The sequence below is a fragment of the Protopterus annectens genome, chromosome 9.part0, assembly GCF_019279795.1.
Source record: "Protopterus annectens isolate FY-2018-M chromosome 9.part0, PAN1.0, whole genome shotgun sequence".
Classification (NCBI taxonomy): domain Eukaryota; kingdom Metazoa; phylum Chordata; order Ceratodontiformes; family Protopteridae; genus Protopterus; species Protopterus annectens.
The window spans coordinates 1,722,624,652-1,722,646,532 of NC_056743.1; the positions used below are offsets into that span (position 1 = coordinate 1,722,624,652).

The following is a 21,881-nucleotide window of genomic DNA, read 5'->3' on the forward strand; positions in this document are numbered from 1 at the left end:
TTGTAGAATGTACCTGCTGAGTCTGTCTGCTATCACGTTGGAACTCCCAGGAATGTGTGTTGCTAGAAGAAAATGGTTGGTAGCCATCGCCCATTGCCATAGCCTCATGGCCTCTTGACAAAGGGGGTAATATTTTGTTCCACCTTGCTTGTTGATGTATCAGACCACCTCCATGTTGTCTGATTGAATCGCAATTGTCCCAGACGGCAGCAGGGGATGGAATGCTTGCAATGCCAGAAGCACCGCCCTCAGCTCTAGAACATTTATATGCAGATGGGCCTCCGGTTGGGACCAAGTGCCTTGGACTGTCTGTCCTTGACATAGCCCCCCCCCCATCCCATCAGGGAGGTGTCCATGGTCACTGTGGCCTTGGGTTGCTGGGGGGAAAAAGGGCAAGACCATTGAGAGAGATTGTGTGTCATCCACCAATTTAAATCCTGTTTGTACCTGTGGGTTACTCGAATCATGGCTGAAAGAGGATGCTGAAAAGGATACCATTGGGTGAGCAGTAGCCATTGTAGAAGCCTCATGTGAAACCTGGCCAGGGGAACAATAGTGATGGAGGCTGCCATGGAACCCAACAGCTGCAGAACCGAGTGAGCCGTGGATTTTTCCTTTGAAAGGATTGGAATTAGTTGCTGCTTTATCCTTAAAACTCTGTGCTCTGGAATAGCCGCTCTGCAGCTTTTTATGTCCAAGATAACCCCTATGAATTCTGTCGACTGAGATGGGGTGAGATTGGATTTCTGCCAGTTTATGGTTATGCCTAGCCTTTGAGCAGCAAGGAGAGAGTATGCCAGGGCTTTTTCCAGTAGATGTCTGGTGGGGGTGATAATGAGCCAGTCATCTAGGTAAGGAAACACCTGGAATCCTTTAAGTCGCAAGTGAGCTGTGACAACTGCCATGCACTTTGTGAACATTCTGGGGGCTGTAGAGAGTCCGAAGGGCAGTACTCTGAATTGGTAGTGACTGGCTCCCGCACGGAAGCACAGAAATCTTCTTGATGGCCTATCTACCTTTATGTGGTAGTACGCATCTTGAAGATCTATAGAGCACATCCAATCATCTTTTTCAAAAAACAGGAGGATAGACTGTATAGTGACCATCCGGAATTTTTGTACTCTCACAAACTTGTTCAATACACTGAGGTCCAAAATTGGTCTCCAGTCCCTGGTTTTCTTTGGCACCAAAAATAGTCTTGAGTAGAATCCGGATCCTATCTGGTCTGGAGGGACTAATTGGATGACTCTTTTTTTCTTAGCAGCTTTTCTATCTGTAGTGCTCCTTCTTCCCTTTGACTGGGTGGAACGTTGGGAAGAATTTTTGATGGGACGGGGCAAAGATCAAAGGGGATATGATAACCTCTGGTTATGATCCTTTGTACCCAAGAATCGGTAGTGATGGTTAGCCAGGCAGAAGGGTACAAGAAGAAACATCCAACAACCACCTCCAGAGGAAAGGAGTTGGACCGCTCTTCAGGAGCGCTGGTAAGATTGACCAGGGAAAGAATCCCTGGAACCCTGGTTACGTGGTCTCACTCTGCCCAGAAAGGAGCGTCTTCCCTGTGAGTTTCCCCCTCTGCCTCTGGGGGAGAACTCAGCCTGTGTGTCACGGAAAGGACTCGGAGATTTCTTGAACCATATCTTCCCACTCTTTTGGTTTCAGGAGAAAGCACATTGAGGGGAAGAATAACAGACACCTACGGCAGAAAGGGTCTTACCGTCTTGTTCACATCTGGCCAGTGTGCTTTTAATTTTGGGCCCAAACAATGAGGAGATGGGGGCATTAAGAAAGGAAGACTTAAAAGGTTCTGTGAAGTTGCACAAGCACATCCAGGCATGTCGTCTCAAGACCGCAGCTGAATCCGCTGCTCTAGCTACTCCTTCTCATGCATGAGATATCAATCGCATAGAGGAGTTAGATATAGACTCAATGGTGGCCAGCTGAGAGGCCACTTTGTCACGGATCTGATCAGACACTGCACCAGCCAAGGTTTCAGAGACCTCAGAGACCAGATCCCTTTGAAGCCTGGAAAAATGTGCCATATAATGCAGGGACCGGATAGCAAAGGTCGCTGAAGCAAAAGTGTGCTTCCCTATTCTGTCCAGGGCCCGGGACTCTCTGTTAGGTGGATGGACAGTCTGGCTTTCTTCTTCTGGCAGATCCTTTTTTGTTGCAGCCACCAACACCAAAGCATCTACAGGAAGACCTTTGGACCAATGGGGATCTGAAGCAGGAGGGGACAAGATCTTTTCAGGCCTCCAGTGAATAGCTTCAACAGTATCAGGAGCCTTCCAAGCACGTTACACAATGAATTTGACAAGTTCATCAGCAGGTGGAGTAACCCAGGAGGTAGGAGGCTGGGTGTGAAAAGCCTGCAGGAACACAGATTCCTCAGGGGTCGGATTAGAGGGCTGCCAGTCACCTCTCTGTTTCAGGATTTCAAGGATATCACCAAAGGATACCTCAGAGGGTGACCGAGGGGATCCTTCCCCCCTCATTGAAATCTGTGTCTTCGGTGAGAGACTCCTCTGTGGAGTCCATGCGCTTCTTCTTACATGAACTTTTCCGGTGGACCTCCTCAGTGGGAGAAGCTGGGGAAAACAATGGAAAAGGGGATTCCTGAGGGAATATGTCCTGTGGCCCTTGCACCCAGTGTCCGCTAGGTGTGACTTGTGAAACCAGTGCACCAGAGGAGGGCGGAGGTATAGACAGTCCAGTATCACCAGTAGCAGCAAAAGCCTTCTCCATCAGTTGGAAGGCTGGTCCACCCAGAGAGGAGTGTATGTCGAGGACAGGGGGCACTCCTCCCCTAACTAGCTCAGCCTGCCGACTCGGAGTCCCTGGATGGCTGTGGAGCAGCAAGCTATGCGTATCACAGCTGACATCCTGGGTCATAGCAAAACTTTCCTGCCATGAAGGCAACTGCGGTTCCTTAGTGAGATCCATAAAGGGAACCGCAGAAGGGGAAGACTGTACTATATCCATGGACTTCAAAGGCAATGAAGGAGGAGAATAAGAAGTTGTCTTTAGAAATGAGTGATCACCTCCCAAGGAAGGATAGTTCCTGGGGGGTGGAATACCTCTGGCCAAGAATGCCTGGTCCACAAGATGCAACACATCATGTTCAGAAAGACTTCTAGTGGACCTCACCGAGACTGAGGGAGAAACAGGTCTGTCCACAAAAGTGGCAGACTCGATGCCCATCTCATCTGATCGCACCAAGGACAATGATGCTGAGAAAGACTGAACTACTGTAGTCTGCACCGAAGAAGTCATCGGTGCCGATGTCATTGTCTGCACCGACACAGGGATCGGTGCCAAAGGGGTTGTTGGTGCCGAAACTGGAACTGACAAAACTAGAGTCAGTAATAAAGGCCTTGGTTCCAAGGAAGATCTCGGAGCCGATGCAGTCAAGTTCTGCGCCGAATGAACAGTCGGTGCCGATACAGTGGTAAAGGTCTGAACCGAGGAGCCCCTCGGTACCAATATGTAGAAGGCTACAGGAGAGGATGGAGCCAAAATCACTAATGGAACAGAAGACTTCGAAGGTCTGGGCACCGAAAGCACTGGGGCTGACTGAGAGAGCTCCGGAGCTGAAATTTTTGCCTTTTTAGATTTTTGTTGTTGAGAGTCCCCAGCCGGGGATGAAGACAAGGATTTAGCCTTAGAAGAAACATGGATTTTCTTATGGGCTTTAGGAGGGGTTGAGACCTCTGACCCAGAAATAGCCTCTGAAAAGGGAGATTTTAGAAGTCCCTTCAGTATCAGCTTATTTTTCCTTTCTAACAAAGTTCTATTAGAAAAGTTTTCACATATAGTACAAGGTGGTTCAACAGATAAATGGGAAGCTCCCAAACAATAAACACATAAAGAGTGTGCATCAGTGGTAGGCAGTTTGTGTCCACAATCAGAACATCGCTTAAACCCCGGACTATCCTTTTTATTTGCCATATTAACAAAAAGAAAATTACCAACAATGGTACAAGAGAGTAACTGAAGGTATGAAAAAAAAAGGAAAGGGATTACCAATGATGGTAAGGAGAAATTGCCTTGCGGTAAAAAGGATAAGTAAAGGACAGAGAAGAAAAACTGAAATTATGAACGCTAGATGCAATAGGGCAAGAAACAATAAAATATTAACTTTTCTGACAGAAAAATAATTTGTAAAGCAATTAAACAACAATTGACTGTACTAAGCTCAAGAGAAGTAGCTTGACACGACCGGATGGCAATGCGGCAAACAAAATCTGAGGTAACAGGGAGAGGGGACTTGTGGGTAAGAGTTTAGCTCAAGAGTTTGAAGCTGATGAGAGCTTGGAAAATGGCCGGCTCAATTCTGAGCTCGGAACCGATACCCATATGTAAGGAATGAACGAGGATTAACAATATTAGATGTGATGTTTCTGCATCTAGGGATCAGTGTATGCAAAACTAAACATCTAAACATAAGCTTGTAGTTTTAAGGTGATTTATTGTTAAGTATGTTCTTCACTTTATTGTTATGAGAGGCTTTGTGAAACTTGCAGTTTTATTATTTTTAGTAAGTATGCAGTAAAATATGAAATATAGAAAGCTATACTAAGCTGGGTTAAATGTTAATTATTTTTCAGAAAAAAAATATAAAAGCTGCACAATGTCTGTAATTGCTACTGCTATCAGTAAATTTTACATGTAAAATGTGGAAACTTTGTAAACTGTATAAGGATACTATAGTTTTTTTCTCTTGTAAAATATATTAGAGTATTCCACTGGATTCAAAGACAAATTGCCAAGCTCTGTTTTTTTTTTGTCTAAACCTGCCAATTACTTTCAAAGGCTATTGTCAGAAATGGACTGCAGTTCCTATCAAGATGAATTACTCTGTAAACAGGAAACTTTGCTTTGAAATCAAAATCAAACAGGAAATTCAGAGTATGGAACATTACATTTTAGATGGAAACTTTTGACCAGCAGATAGTCTATCCTTTCTGGAGAACACAGTGGACGTCTTGGACTGAGATTGATTTTTAACTGATTTCCTACGGGTGTATTACAACTGCTCTTAGATTTCACAGCCAGACAGACTGAGGTAAACCTTCAGGTAATAGTAGTAGTAGTAACAGGATAACACAGCTAGTGCTTTTCTTTTTTAATTGCTAACTGTCTGTTTAAACCCTTTTCTTTGTGTTTTATTATGCAGGAGTATAGTTGAATATTTAGTTTTCAAAGGGCATTATATATTTCTAATTTTATGAAATAAAAATAATTTTATTATTCAAGTCCTAAACTTTAACGTTGATGGGTTATTTATTACTTTAAGGGTATATATAAAGAAATGATGTCTTATTAACTGTTAGCAACCACCTTTTATACTGCTTTAGCCACAGCTATTAAATAATTGGCTTATTTTAAGTGTTGACAGTAACTACATTTTTGTTTATGATAGACTGGGCTACTTGGTGGCAATGGTTTACCAAATAGGTAGAAAAGGGGCAGTGGAATTGGACAGGTGTCATCAGGTTATCCAGAGAAACACATGTATGAGTGTATGCAGAGCCGGATCATGGTCATATGGGGGCCTAGGCAGAGTAATAGATTGGGCTCCCCCCCCACACAGAGCAGTCCCTCATGCAGAAACCCACTACCCAGCAGCCCACTCCCCAGCCATTCCAGTGTTCCATTACTTGGCTGTTTCTCCCCAAAACACTATTCAAACCTATCAGTGCGCATACTGTTTTCTTATTTACTTCTGCAATGATTACAGATATTGAAATAAAAGTTTTAAGTTAACACTTTATAGCACAAACACTGATAACCATTTGCTAAGCAAACAATACAGTCTCAGAATGAAATCAGATTTACTATGAGTAGTAAACCTCTCTGCCCTTGAAACTCACATTCACTGAAGCAGCATTTAAACCCCCATTCAAAGAAAATGTATCTGGCCAGTGTACCTTTGTTTGGGCTGTTTTCAAACCATAGGCTCCTTGCATATATTTTTAGGGCTAAGCGTACATGTATGTGTTCTCTGATTCACCTTCCTGATTGTATTAAGTTATATTTTCCATGTATAATACACCATCATTTGTTAGAATGTGTTATAAATTTGTAGTTTTGAACATTCTTCCAGTAAGCAATTAACAAAATGTATGAACCAATAATGACAAAACTATCCATTTCAGAAAATTTCAATCATAAAAGGCCACTCAGACTTCTGTCATTACAATCCACCAATATCAGTCAATATGCACAATCTATGCAGAAGTAAAAGTCATCCGAATAATTCCACATTAACGAGATCTGTAATTAAGGAAGAGGTTGCTACTGGCAAGCGACTTTATATTTCAGTGTTTCATCTACAAATTCAGTACCTGCTGCCCTTAAAAAAATAATTGCTTATGTTGCATTAAAAAAACAACAGTTGGTAAACTGGTAATACTGCCATAGGGAATGACTGACACACCAGAAACAGTTTCATAGCTACTGAGCATCTCATACAAAGGACACACTCGGGAGTGCACCACCCCTATCTCCCTTTAAATGTACCACATGATCAGCAATCAATAGGTCACTGCAATATCAGCACTCCATCTACATGGTGTGGAAGTAGAATCCACAGCCTTCTGCACCAAACGCAATTATGCTTTTAACACTGCTTTCAGATTCTACAGTGCAAACAGTGACTGCCATTTGCTAAACAAAATAGTAGGTTGCACATTGAAAACAGACAGCATGAGCAACAGTAAATTTGTCTTCTCTTGAAACTCACAATTCCATGAAATGGACTGAAACTCATAATCCCTTCAAAATGGACTTGTTGTGTCTTTCGGCTTTTCCCGGTTAGGGGTCGCCACAGCAGAACTCCGGTCCGCTAATGATTGGCAGTAGATTTTCACATGCCGAGTTGCCAGCTCTAACACACAACCTTCAATGAAGGTACGCCCATTCACGCATCTCTCCACACAAAAGACGCTCTAGCTGAGAATTGAACAGGACAACGTCATACAGTGAGGTGACAACGCTACTGCAGCACCACCACCACCGCAGTCCCCTTAAAAATGGACTAAAACTCATAATTCCCTGAAAATGTACTGAAATTCAGACTCTCAGTACCTTTAGCAGTTCAGTAGTTAGTGTAGAGGATTCATGTTCTTGTCTGTTGTAACCAAGTTACAGGGTCAAGCCTGATCAAATTAATTGGCTAACCTGTCCCTCTTAACTAGGGCATTACACACACACACACACACACACACACACACACACACACACACACACACACACACACACACACACACACACACACACACTTACTTTCTCTCTGTCATACAGCAGCAAACAAATGGCTAGTTTCAATTTTGCACGCACACACAAATTCACTATCTTACACAGTAACACACACACACACACACACACACACACACACACACACACACACACACACACACACACACACACACACACACACTTACTTTCTCTCTCATACAGCAGCAAACAAATGGCTAGTTTCAATTTTGCATGCACACACACAAATTCTCTATCTTACACAGCAACACACACACACACACACACACACACACACACACACACACACACACACACACACACACACACACACACACTTACTTTCTCTCTCTCATACAGCAGCAAACAAATGGCTAGTTTCAATTCTGCACACACACACACACACACACACACACACACACACACACACACACACACACACACACACATATCACTATTGAATGATTTCATGTGATTATACTGACCCTGCCAAAGGATACTCACTGTTAACCTGATTTCCCACTCAAACACATTCACTGCTTTGATGCTAGGTTTGCCCTTCTGTAACCCCCACCCTGTGCAAGTGATGGCTACTGTGACCTTCCTTTGCACATTTCTTTGTGACTTAGGGTTGCCTATGGTTTGCATAGAGTGGATAGTTAATTACTTAGGCAGGTGCTTGCTTTAATCAAAAGTATGCACTTGTAATTTTTTTTCATGATGATCAATTTCAAAAATGATTTTGTTATGTATTTCTAAGTCCTCGTATCTGTATGATACTCTTAGTAATGCAGTGCTACAAGTTGGCAATTTCTGTTTGCATATAAACTTGTGCAAATGATGTCAAACTTACCTTGGTCACTGCTGGAGTGTATGCATTATGCAATTTTAATGTGTGTGTTGCACAGTGTTGGACAGATTAATATTTATGTTGCATATATGACTCATGCATTACTGCTGATATTCCTGTACAGTTGAACAATGTTTTATCTTAGTGAAGGACAATACTTGCATATCAGGGTAGTCATTTATCTCTTCTTTACAGGTTCATCACTTATCTTGATTAATGCTGCTGATACAAGTTGTCTCTCCTGGGGTTGACTGTTTGATGCTCAGAGAACTCAGCCATTACATGGTAGGTAAAGATTGCTGATTTCCATGCATCACAGGTACTGTTTGCATGTGCTTAGTGTATTAGGATTTTACTTAGGTGTGTGTGCTATTTTCTTATTCTTAGCTAAATCCAGATGCCTGCCTAGATCATCTACTGCTGCTGGTTCTCCCACAGACTCCTCATCTGTGTCTGCTTGCCCTCCTGGCCCTGCCTGTGGTGGTGGGAACTGTGGTCCTTGGGCTTGTTCTCCTTCTTGCAGCTGTTCCCTGACAATTGTACTGTACAACATGGCACAGACTATGAGTATTTTGCAGGGGTGGCTGGGTCATATTGCAGGGCAGGACCAGAAGTGTCCAGACATGGAACCTAAATTTGAGTAAGCCAAACACATGATTCACAATATTCCTGGTTTGAGCATGGACATTGATGTATCCTTGGTCAGTGTGCTTGTATGGATTTCTCATGGATGTTATGAGTCAAGGTTCCAGTACTAAATTTGCATCCCCCACTAGATGCCCTTGTGGAAAGTCACACCCTGCAAACCTTGCATACAGTCCACAGGTGTACCATATGTGTGACTTGTGAAAACTGCGAGGGTTACCTAAACACACATTGCAGATGATCCCTTTGGCATTACACACTACCTGACAGTTGATAGACTGGTGTCCTTTCCTGTTAATGCACCTCCTTCCCTGTTCCTTGGGTAGGGCTTTCATTTTGATGTGTGTATAGTCTATGGCCTAAGAACCTCACAGAAATGTTCTATGGCATAGACATTTTTCAAGGCTGTAGCTCTGTCCCCTGGGGTTTGTGGAAACCAGATATGTCTCCTTACATGTTGTAGCATTGCATTTAGAAAATGATGTAACATTCTGAAGGCTGAAGCCTTGATACCCCTAAAATATCCCCTGTGAAAAGTGCCTGTAACTAATATAAGTAATGCTACAGATACTTTGGTTTCCATTGGGTTGGGTTCTCCATGAATTCCCCGGGGCCTCAGGTGAGGGCACAGAGGTTGCATATTTCCTCTAAGTTATCCCTGCCCACCCTGTAGCACTCTAAAATTTCTGTATCATGGAGTCCATAATCAGTTGAATGGGCTCTGAACACAAATGGGCTGAGGTTTAGTAGCACATTGTATTAAAGCCTGTTGCACATGCAGTTTGATAATAGCAGCAGCGACCACTAATATTTTTGTTGTGTGTTTGTGGGTGTATTTCAAAAAGTATTGGAATTAAGTCCAAAAGGGAGTGCGACGTGTAGACACACCCTTTATACATTCCTGAATCAACCCACCATGTTGACTTGCTTAATTAGCATGTATTTCATTTAATTATGCCTCATTTAGCATATTCTTATGCTGACCCTTATGTTGGAAGCAGGCAAGGCATACAGAGCTGTTTAAGGAATACCAAGCAGCATGCTTGCAGCTGTGGCAAGTGCACATGATCTTAGAGCAAAGTGGAAGTGTTCAAGACTCCAGTCCCACATCTTTTTTTAATGTTATTTCCAAAATGTGTTTCATTTCCTCATAAAACTGGTTAACTTACCCGTGTTCAGTATCTGTAGCCAGAGCAGAAATTCAATCAATTCAATGTTCAATGGCTTGCCTCACAGCCTGACTGAGATAATTCTATCATTTTTGAACTGTAACACAGCATTGACATTATTTCATTAAATATGAGGCCTATTATATTTTTTCCACAAGATCCCTGCTTTCAGTAGAAGGTCTGATGGCTATCTTATGTGGCATGACCCATTCCAGTTCACTAATTCCCAAGATGACAGTTTTTATTCCTGCCATATAATCCTTAACCACCTCAAGTTTGTCTTGGTTCAAATTTCTACCCTTCACATTTTAGGGGTGTATAGTTCTTTACAACATCAAAGTTTCCTTTTATCTCTGAGCATCTGAGCAGATGGATGTCATTTTGGCCTTAATCCATCTAATCCATCCAAGTCCTAACCTGTAATAGTGGTACGATCCCTCCTCTGCTCTTCACCAGGAGTATGCTGGACACCTTAGGACTTGAGAGTCTCATCTTCTGGAGTTAATTCAACATATCTCTATTTGCTTTGGTTTTTTTGTCAAAATCTCAGGAGTGCCTTGCTATTACCTGCTCCAGTTTAACATCCCTATTCTCACCTCTGTGCCAAGACCTGCTTGTCTTGGGTGGTCCTTCATAGTATAGCACACAGTTTCACTGAAATGAACAAGCCCCTTAACCACAATAAGGTAACATGCAGAAATATGGTCCAGAATATAGATATTTGTATATATGTGCACATATATGTAGGGATATCTTCACAAGCATTTTCAATAATAGTAATAAAATAGACAAATACTCGGAAACCTTGGAAAAACTATATATAACATATGACAGGGCTAAAAATGGGGATATGACTAAATGTATCTTACAAAGCAAGGGCACTTAAATAAAAGAACAAAGATGACCATATAAAGAGAGTAAGCACTGAAGAATGAGGGAAATTATGGGAACAGGGCAAAAAATGAATGTTTAAGTACATGGAAGGGAATAGAAAATAGAATAAACATGTTTTTGAAAGGGAATAATCACTGAGGAATGAAAGGGAGGTACAGAATAGAAAAAAGGAAAAGATAATGCTTGGGGATGAAAGTAAAAGAGAAAGAATAAGTTGCCATTGTTAATATTGGTGGAAAACTGCAGGGAGCAGACAAGTGAAGTGAAGCTCTGATAAGAAGATATCTGTAATCAATTAACTTCATGGTAATTTTACAATGTGTTGCTTAGCTTGTTTAAAAGTGATGTATTGAAGAGTACTCATTTCTATTCTGTTATGTTGTACTCTGTTATATAGTGCAAATCAAAGTAAATTACTACCTCTAGTGGGAATGCTATGGATGAAACAGCACAGACATGACAGCTGTTATGCCAGCAAATGGGAGAAATCAGAAGAAGCTGAAAATTAAACCATAAAAACAACAATGGAACAGTTTAACTACTTCAGGTATCTGGGAGGAGTGGTCCAAGCTAGAAGAAGAGATACTTCAGGCAGCTGACACAGTGTCATGGGCAACACATGACAGAAGAATGCCAAAGCTAAGTGTACAAACCCGTGGTGCAACCAATACTGATGTATGGTACAGACACCTGGACATTGAAGAAAGAGCAGTTGAGGAAGCTAGAGTTGATAGAGATTTAATACCTCACATGTGTGCTGGATGGGCACTGTTGGACAGAAAGAAAAAGGATGACATCAATCCAGAAGCCAAAGTAGCAGCAGAGATGATCAAACAGAATGGATTACAGTGGTCTGGGCACACATTCAGGAAAGCAGATGGCAATTTGGTCAAGAAGGTTGGCGAAAGAGGAGAAGAAGACAAGAGAAAACAGGGATGGCCAGCCAAGAGATGGATGGATTGCCTGAGAGAAGACAGAAGATAGGCAGATGACACTGATAACGGAGAGAGCTGGCTACAGTGGATGTGACATCCCAACCACATGTAGAATGAATGGGGAAAAGGAGGCTGATGATGATGATGATGATGATGAATGTGTCATTACTAGTACTGCCATGAATCACATATCAGCATAAATGAGTAATAAGTGAGATAATAAATGAGAATATATAATCTATGCTATACAGCTGTAAACTCAAATGCCATGGAACAACTAGTCACCATCCCCACAAGAGGAGAAAACATACTTGATCTCATCATCACGAACATGGGATCAAAATGTTCAACACCGGAAGTATACCCCTCACTGGTGAGATCAGATCATAAACTAATCTCACTGGAGGTCCTCATCCCGCCCCCACCTGAAACAAAAAAGACCACAGTGAAAAACTTCTCAAAAGCCGATTTCACACTTCTAAAAACTAGTGTGGTCTCCTTTAAGGCCCCTGAGCCAGTGGTAAACATTACTCAAACCGCTGAATCACTTACAAATGCCTTCTACCAGCACCTACAGGACTGCATGGATCAGGCAATCCCAAACAAAACTAAGACTCTCTGTACCAAAGGCAAGCGTCCAGTCTGGTGGACCCCAGCCATAAACAAGCTCTACAACAAAAGGAGGAAGCTACTACAAGATAGAGCAAAATCCTTGAAAGGTAAGACACCTTTGATCATTATAAGTAAAAACTAAGAGCTCTCATAAAATCATCCAAGGCAAATTTTGAGAGAAAAATCGCCAAGGACTCTAAAGAGAATCATAAGGCCTTCTTTAGCTATGTTAGAAACCTAGGAGGAAACTCCCAGATATGCTCAGAATTAGTTCAAAATGATGTGAAAATTACTGAACCTACACACATTGCCAACATACTGGCTGACAGGTTCAGTGCAAACTTCTCCCCCCCCTCCCCCCCAAAAGGAGAGATATCTATTCCAGAGGATTGTAGCCCCCAAACATCTCCAACGCCCAGGTGAGAACTGCCCTCACTAAGACAAAAAACACAGCATCCATGGGACCGGATGGTGTCCCCGGCTGTGTGCTTCATGAACTCAATGAGGAATTAAACCCACAGTTAGGACAGCTGTTTAATCTTAGCCTCACCTCAGGATTACCCACCAAGGAGTGGCACTGTGGTCCCACTTCATAAGGGCGGTGCCTCCACAGACCCTGGAAATTACCGCCCATTAGCTTGACAAGCCTTATCTGCAAAGCCATGGAGAGGATCATAATGGAACTCATAAATAAAGACATAGGGAACTTGCAGACTTTGGATCCAACTCAGTTTGGCTTTGTCAAAGGCAGATCCTGCCTCTTAAACTTGGTTGACTTTTTCGAGACAGTCACCAAGGCCATTGATGAGGGAAAGGCAGTCCATACAGCCTACCTCGACCTGGCAAAGGCCTTCGACACAATACCCCACTCAGGTATCATCGAAAAACTCATCAGCTTGAATGTAAACCCATACATCACAAGATGGGTTGCAAACTGGCTAAGTGACAGAACCCACAGGGTCAGAGTTGCTGGAGCCATGTCAGACTCAAAGCCTGTCACAAGTGGTGTCCCACAGGGCTCAGTCCTGGGTCCACTCTTGTTCGGCATCTACTTTTCTGAAGTACAAGCAAACACAGGAGGGTTATGGCTGACAAAGTTTGCAGATGACTGCAAACTGGGCCATAGTCGAAAACACATCTGACACAGATATCCTCCAGAAGGGCCTCACAGAAATGGATAACTGGTGCCAGAGCCATGGCCTGAAGTTAAACGCCAAAAATGCATAGTCATACCCTTTGGGAAAAACAAGGCTACCCCTAGCTACCATATAGGTGGCAATCCACTGAGCACAGAAAAAGTCATCAGAGATCTGGGGACCCAGGTTGACAGTAGCCTTCGTTTGACACTCATGTTGCTAAAGTAGTTAGGAAAACCTTCTATATCACCCACCTGATCATGAAGGGATTCACATCTAGATCAAGGGAGGTCATCGTCCCCTGTACTCATCACTTATTAGACCTATGATTGAGTACAATGCCCGTTCGAATGTATCTGACCAGACACCTGCTGCAGCTTGAAAGGCCCCAAAAGTTCCTCACCAAAAGGATAAAGGGTCTCAAAAATATGTCTTATGCTGCCCGACTGAAAGAACTCCAGCTCTATTCAGTCTCATACCGCTTGCTCAGAGGTGACCTGTGCCTGACATATAAGGCCATGTCAAACCCAGATTTGATGAATATGCTTCACCTCAAAAAATCTAGATCCCTCAGAACCACAAGGGCGGGAGACTTAAACCTTGACACGGTTATAAATAGAACGTGCTGGAGGGACAGATTCATCACCCAGAGACTCCCTATGCTGTGGAACAAAATCCCGGTACATGTGAGGCAGAGCACCTCTCTGGTCTTGTTCAAGAGGAATCTTGACCAATGGATGGGAGATTGCAGATATACCCCAGGGATTACTTCAGCGTCACTGCTTGACAGAGGCACAGCAAAATGATAGGCATAGTTTTTATTCAAACTAAAGGGGTGGCGAAAGCCACATAACTATGGGCTAGGCTTATAAATGCCCTTGGGCAGATAGCCTAGTATGAACCTATGAACCTATGAACCTATGAACATCTAGAGATACTAAAAGCTTCACAGCTCTAGGATTGTCACTATTAACATATAATGCAAAGTGATGAAAATTGCCATCAAATTATAAAATGGTAATATTCAGAAATCTAAATCAATGATTTAGATGCATTCTAAATGCCTAAAATTCACAATCTATGCCATCTTTTCTACTTTTATACTATTTAGAACATACTCATTACTGCCACATCACTACCCTATGATATGATTCACATATACTGTGCATTAATGGATACTATCTGAAAGAATAAAGACTGCATGTTAAAAAAACACATGATGGTAGTCAAATACATGAAACTAACCTTTTTGTCTACTATAGCCCCTATTTATTATGTAGGTAAGGAAGAAGTCATGCAAATTTCAGGAAAACAAAGAAGACATAAATATATTAACTGATAATTGTCATTCTTACCTGGTTTGGTCCCAGTAATGACTGTTTTCTTCTTAATATTCATTGTAGTTTCTCCTGCTTTTAGTGTAAGCCATTTTTCAACATTGCTGCTACTACGTGGCACTGAATAGGCAACAATAACTACAAAAGGAACCATATAAACATATTTATTTAAGCACTTTTTCTTCAAAAATCTTTCCTAAAATAACATTTGTTGTTTGATTTCATTATTGGCTATACTCACTTATGAAATCAAATAAGCACAGTGGTCAGAAGAAGAAAAAAACTACATAATGACAAGTTCTTTAGAGAAGAAAATAATTTCAAGTGTTCTATATTTTCAGTCTGTCTATATCTATCTATCTATCTATCTACTTATCTATCTATGTCTTTCTATCCATCTATATATCTATTTAATTTATTCTATGTCAGTGGTCTGGATGATGGCTGAAAAAGGTCTTGTACTACTCCATTCCACTTCATAGGTTCATAGATTAGTACGAGGCTAACTGCCCTTGTGGGTCATTTTTACCTTTTTAACAATTAAAAATGGGTTAAAAACATGTTTTTATACAGTTTCTAGAGCTAGTACTTCAGTAACTGAGAAGAAAAAGTGCAACCTTGAATCACAACAAACAGTGTAGCAGGACTGGGGCCAGAGTGGGCAGGCTGTGCCCACAGTGTGCACAAACTATGCATATGATCAGTAGTAACTGAACTGTTCTGCTAATGAAATTCAAAGACGGTCACCTAATGCAGCACTGTAACACAATTACATCCTTCTAAGAGGCATTATCCCCTAGTCAGGCTACAGGTGGGTACATGCTGCCATCCATTATAAGTATAAAGATAGACGGGCAAAACCAGCAATTGCTTCATCTCATGGTGCTCTTCCACAATGAGGTATTAAACACAACAACCTGTGATAATGTATTGGTTACAGTGGCAAATTCATGTACAAAAAAGAAAAACAAATACTAAATAGGCACGCATCAGTTAATTGGTTTTGTCATGTTACTGTGGAATCTTCAGACTGTAAGAAGCAACAACAAATAATCAAAATAAATGAACCAATGACATCAACTGGAAATACTAACCTGACATTGTATTACACATTTACTCTTTTAAAGCTTTGAGTTATAAATATATTGTCCATAAGGCATGCTCATACTGAAAAACATTTTGCTTATTGTCTTGAATTTCAGCCTGATGATGCTAATGTAATGTGTTGAATCTAGTACCTTTTGTTAATATACTGTCTAAATGATCTTATTTTATCAAATACTATAATACTTTCTGAGGAATATAAAGCTGCTCTAACTGTAAGCTGATCTCCAAAAGCATACAACTTAACAAAGAAATGATAACACATAGCTATTACATATACTGCTATATACATTTTGAAGCCAGGCCTATGAATACACTGCTGTATACCTATACATTTTCACATAGTAAGTGAGCACATAAAAATGTAAACATTGTATTTGTCCAGCCTGCCATTATCACTGCTGCAGTACCAGTGTGATGTAGCTACTCCCAAAATGCAAGGATGGTCTGTTTTCTCTATAGGAAATAGCATCATGACCTTGAACACAGTTACACAATGATACCACACATAAAGACTTGCGTCCATAATAACATTCAAATGGTGCCTGTTATACAGGAAGTGGTAATGACCTATGTGCAGTACTAAATTGCTATGAACTTTGTGGCTCTTCTCTCTTCAGTAGGTTATATTCATTTCAGTAGCACTTGCTCAGTATATCAGTAAAAAGAAAGCCCAGGGGATGCTGATATATTTATTAATTTACTTATTCATTGTCTGGGACAGTCTAACAAGAAGTCTCATTTGCAGTGGAATCCCAGGAAGATCATCTCCAGATGTAGACAGAAACATGGCAAAGTAAAAAAAAAAAGTATCCTTTTGTCTGCACATGTGCCACTCCACATGCACTGACAAGGACTACTGTCACTGACTTTGGTCACATCCATGTCCTCCCTGCACCATTTCCCTATATTCTGACACAGACCCACACTCCAGTAGAAGCTGTGTCAATAGAGCAGCAGATCAAGCTGGCTGGGACCACCAACCTTCCCATCAGGACACATATATGTATCCTTGGTGTTAGGCGATTTGAGCAGGTGTTATGCAGTTTCAATATGAAACTAGAATAAGTATCTAGTGAAACTATAAAAAGAAAAATTAACAAACTTGAATGAGACATTTGAGATTATAATGCCAGTTTTGCCTTTAAGAGCTCAATCAATCAAACTTGACATAAGGAAAGCAGGCATTCTTCTGGTATGGGCAACTCTAAACTGAGTGTTCCTTTCCTTCATTGGAAGTAATAGGTAATTATGGGGGAATCAGAAGGTGAGGGGGAATCAGAAGGTGAGGAGAATGCATGGAGGAATCAGAAGATGAGGAGAATGCATATCTCCCTTTATCACCACCACAACAGTCAGGTTATTTAAGGAATAATTTTCAGAATCAACAAAATGATAGTGACTATGGGTGGAAAAGAGCTCATTCAGAGGGTAGCAGAGATGGACAATATGCAAGGTATGACAACTATAATAAAAGGACTTAGTATTGATACATATCATGTTTTGTCATCCTTAAAAGAAGCTGTTGTTATTGAAAATTGTGATGATTTTGTACTTAATCTATCTGGTCCTGTTTTAAGTGAAATTGAAATGTCTGTTTTACAATGTAGTTTGAAATGTGTGCCCACTGTACTGCCAAGGAAGCATGTAATCCAAATGGAAATATTTCAGCTTGTTAGAAAGCTTCATCTGTTAAATTTTTTGATGTAGATAATAATGTTTTTTCTAATGTTACTTTTGTTGCCTTGGACAGGAAAAGTGATGAAGTTTTTTTTTACCCATGATTCCTTTCAATCATGCAATTCTTCAATTAATAATGATGTCAATGCGTATTGTTTGTTAGATACGTCAAAAGTGCCCGTTAAGAGTAAATTTATTCCCCCATTTATGCATGAGAGAATACAACAGTTTTCCTCCATGATTAATTTTGTGGTAGATAATGCCTTTCAGAACTTTTTGAAAAATAAAAAGGGAATGAGTTATAATTTGACTAAACAGGAATGGAGGGCATTACAGGATATGAGTAAATGGCAGGAATTAGTAATAAAGCCCTCTGATAAGGGCAATACAATTGTGGTGCTGCATTATTTACAGTATCTGAAAATGTGTATGGATCATCTGAGTAATGAAGAAGTTTATAAGGTTTCCAGTTTTTTGGAATACCAGCAAGCTCTAATTAATTTTAGGGAGCTTTTGGAGAAAGGACACAGGTTAGGATATTTGTCTAAACAGGAGTTGGAAGTAAAATTTAATGTGGATGGTTGTACTTTAACTAGGTTTTACTGCCTTCTAAAAATCCATAAGAGTTTAGTATCCCCCCAGGTCTACCTATACTAGCTGCAAATAATTATTTTTTACATAATGTGGGGGCAATGTTACATTCAAATTTGGTGAACTTTGTGGTGAAGCTAGATTTGTATGTAAAAGATTAATTTGATTTTTTGGAAAAAATCAAGTTTGTAGTTCGGGAAAATTATTTTTATTGGATAACATTAGATGTTAAAAGTTTGTATACAAATATAAAACACTATGTAGGCCTGGAAGTATGTAGGTTCTTTTTGGGAGATAGTCCTGTAGTAAATTATGTTATTGACTTGACTTATTTTAGTTTTGTTAATATTTTTTATGAATTTAATCAGGTGATTTAACAACAGGTTCAGGGTACTGCCATGGAAGTTCCATTTGCTCCCATATATGCGGACATATTAATGGGATTGTTTGAGACAGATTTTTTTTTATATACGTTGCATTTTTTTAAGAAGCATAGGTTCATAGGTTCATAGGTAGATACTAGGCTATCTGCCCTAGGGCATTTATAAGCCTAGCCAGAGTGTATTTGGCTCCCGCCTCCCTATTAGATTAGCCTACTGTGCCTCTGTAAAGTAGGTCACAGAAGGTACCCTTTTTAAGATTAGTTTACGGTGCCTCTGTCTAGCAGGGACACAGGAGAGATCCCAGGGGTGAATTTGCGATTTCCCATCCACGCGTCCAAATTTTGCTTGAAGAGGGTCAGCGAGGGGCTATGTCTAACATGAACTGGGATTCTATTCCAGAGTGAGGGGAGCCTCTGGGAAATGAATCTGTCCCTCCAGCATGTCCTATTTATTTTTGTGCTGAGGTTTAGGTCCCTGGAGTGTGTAGCTCTAAGGGACTTGGATTTTTTGAGGTGGAGCATGTCCATTAATTCTGGGTTTGACATGGCTTTGTACGTCAGGCATAGATTGCCTCTGAGTAGCTGGTAAGCAACTGAGTAGAGCTGGAGTTTCTTTAGTCGAGCTGCATAGGACATCTGTTTGTAGCCTATGATCCTCTTGGTGAGGTACTTTAGGGGTCTCTCCAGTTGCTGCAGGTGTCGGGTAAGGTACATCCCAAAAGGGGCATTGTATTAAATTATGGGCCTGATGAGTGACGAGTAGAGGGGCACAATGACCTCTCTTCATCTAGATGCGAACCCTTTTGTGATAAGGTGGGCTATATAGAAGGTCTTTCCAACCACTTTGGCAACATGATTATCAAAGGAGAGATTACTATCTACGCTGGTCCCCAAATCTCTAATTACTTCTCCCGTACTTAATGGATTACTACCTATGTGGTAATTTGTGGGCACCTTGTTTTTCCCAAAGGGGATGACTATGCACTTTTTAGCATTTAGCTTGAGGCCGTGGCTCTGGCACCAAGCATCCGTCTCTGTGAGACCCTTTTGGGGGATGCTTGTGTCAGCTGGAGATTCAATTATGGCCCCCAGTTTGCAGTCATCTGCGAACTTTGTCAGCCATAATCCCCCCATGTTAGCCTGAACCTCAGAGAAGTATATACCGAACAAGAGAGGTCCCAGAACTGAGCCCTGTGGGACGCCACTTGTAACTGGTTTGGATTCGGACATGGCACCTGCGATTCTGACCATGTGGGTTCTATCTCTGAGCCAGTTTGCAACCCATCTTGTGATATAGGGGTTGATATTTAAGCTGGTAAGATTATTTATGATGCCCGAGTGGGGTATTGTGTCGAAGGCTTTTGCGAGGTCCAGGTAGGCTGTGTGGACTACCTTGCCCTCATCTATGGCTTTGGTAACTGTTTCAAAGAAATCAACTAGGTTAAAGAGGCAAGATCTGCCCTTAACAAAGCTGAATTGGGAAGGGTCCAGTGTCTGGAGGCTCCCAATGTCTTTGCTTATGAGTTCCATGATGATATGCTCCATAGCTTTACAGATCAGACTAGTCAGGCTTATGGGGTGATAGTTTCCGGGGTCTGTTGTGGCACCACCTTTGTGGAGTGGGACCACTGTAGCTGTATGCCATTCTTTGGGTACATATCCTGTAGTAAGGCTAAGTTTGAACAGTGACTTAATGTGAGGATTCAGTTCTTCTTGGAGATCATATAGGACACAGCCTGGGATACCGTCCGGTCCCATAGATGCTGTGTTTTTTGCTTTGGAGAGGGCAGCTTTCACCTGTGCATCTGTGATGTCAGGGAGGTTACATTCAGTTGGGATAGGCATTTGCTCCTTTGGGGGAGGGGAGAAGTTTGCACTGAATCTGTCTGCCAGGATGTTGGCTATGTCTGTAGGTTTGGTATATTTTGTACCGTTATGCAACAATTCAGAGCATATCTGTGAGTTTCCGCCCATGTTCCTGACATAACTAAAGAAGGCCTTGTGATTATCTTTAGTGTCTAGGGCAATTTTTCTTTCGAAACTGGCCTTTGATGATTTTATGAGGGATCGAAGTTTCATGCTAATACTGATCAGAGATGCCTTCCCTTTTTGGGATTTTGCTCTGTCATGTAGTAGCTTCCTCCTTCTGTTGTATAGCTTATTTATGGCCGGGGTCCACCAGACCGGTCTCCTGTTTTTGGAGGAGTGAGTCTTGGTTTTATTTGGGATAGCACAATCCATGCATTCCTGCAGGTGCTCATAGAATGCATTTGTAAAGGATTCTGTGGATTGGGCTGTATTATCCTCTGGCCCAGGGGCTTTGAAGGATTCCACCTTAGTCTTGAGAAGTGAAAAGTTGGCTTTTGAGAAATTCTTTACAGTGATTTCCTTGGCTGGGGGTGGGGGTGGGATATGGATGTCCAGGGAAATTTGTTTATGGTCTGATCTTACCAATGAGGGGTTTACCTCTGGTGTGGAACATAGAGTCCCCATGTTGGTTATGACCAGGTCCAATATGTTGTTCCCTCTTGTGGGAGTGGTGACCAGTTGTTCCATTGCGTTAGAGTTTATAAATTCAAGGAACCATTGGGCGAGGGTGTTTGGGCTTGAGTAGTTTTCCCAGTCAATGTTTGGGTAGTTGAAGTCACCCAATAACATAGTGTTTGGAGAGACCTTCATATTCTCCAGTGTTCTCAGGAATGCCAAGTGGGGTTCCTGTAATAGGGAGGGTGTTCTGTAGCAGGCTACAAACTGAAAGGCAGTTTTGCCCGCTGTTAGTTGCACATGGATGATTTCCGATGCTTCATGCAGTGCCACTAACCTGGAGGTGTAGGTATCTTTGATGAATATAGATACTCCCCCTCCTTTTGTGCTTCGGTCCGAGTTTTGGGGCCAAAATGCATGGTATGAGTTATAACCTGGTAGTGCTGGGGTGCTCTCAGGAGCCTTGAACCAGGTTTCTGTTACTGCACAGACATCGATTTTCTCCATACTGAGGAGACCCTCGAGTGCGTGCATCTTGAGGTTTAGACTTCTGGCATTGAGTAGCATTACCTTTAGTTTTTTTATCCTTGGGTTGTCTATGGAGGTGGGTTTGTCCTTTGAGCCTTGCCTAAAAAGGCACTATGGGGGTGGCAAGAGCCTTGGCCAGTATACGAAAGCCTAAGGGTGACAGGTGCAAGCCAACCCTAGCGAAGCAACGTGGCTTGTCGAGCATGTCATCCCAGGCTGACAGACACTGGATCCCCTTTGAATGACACCAATACTTTAGCCAATTGTTGAA

The 21,881-nt window shown here is 41.6% G+C and overlaps 1 protein-coding gene across 1 annotated transcript in view; it reads right to left on the reverse strand.

The window, feature by feature from the left end:
* Positions 1-21,881, reverse strand: part of LOC122810768 (adhesion G protein-coupled receptor E3-like) — an 804,089-nt gene that overhangs the window by 504,683 nt on the left and 277,525 nt on the right. The window contains exon 5 of the mRNA XM_044082329.1: positions 14,860-14,979. Within this exon, the coding sequence (XP_043938264.1) occupies positions 14,860-14,979 (120 nt within the window). The remainder of the gene's footprint in view (positions 1-14,859; positions 14,980-21,881) is intronic.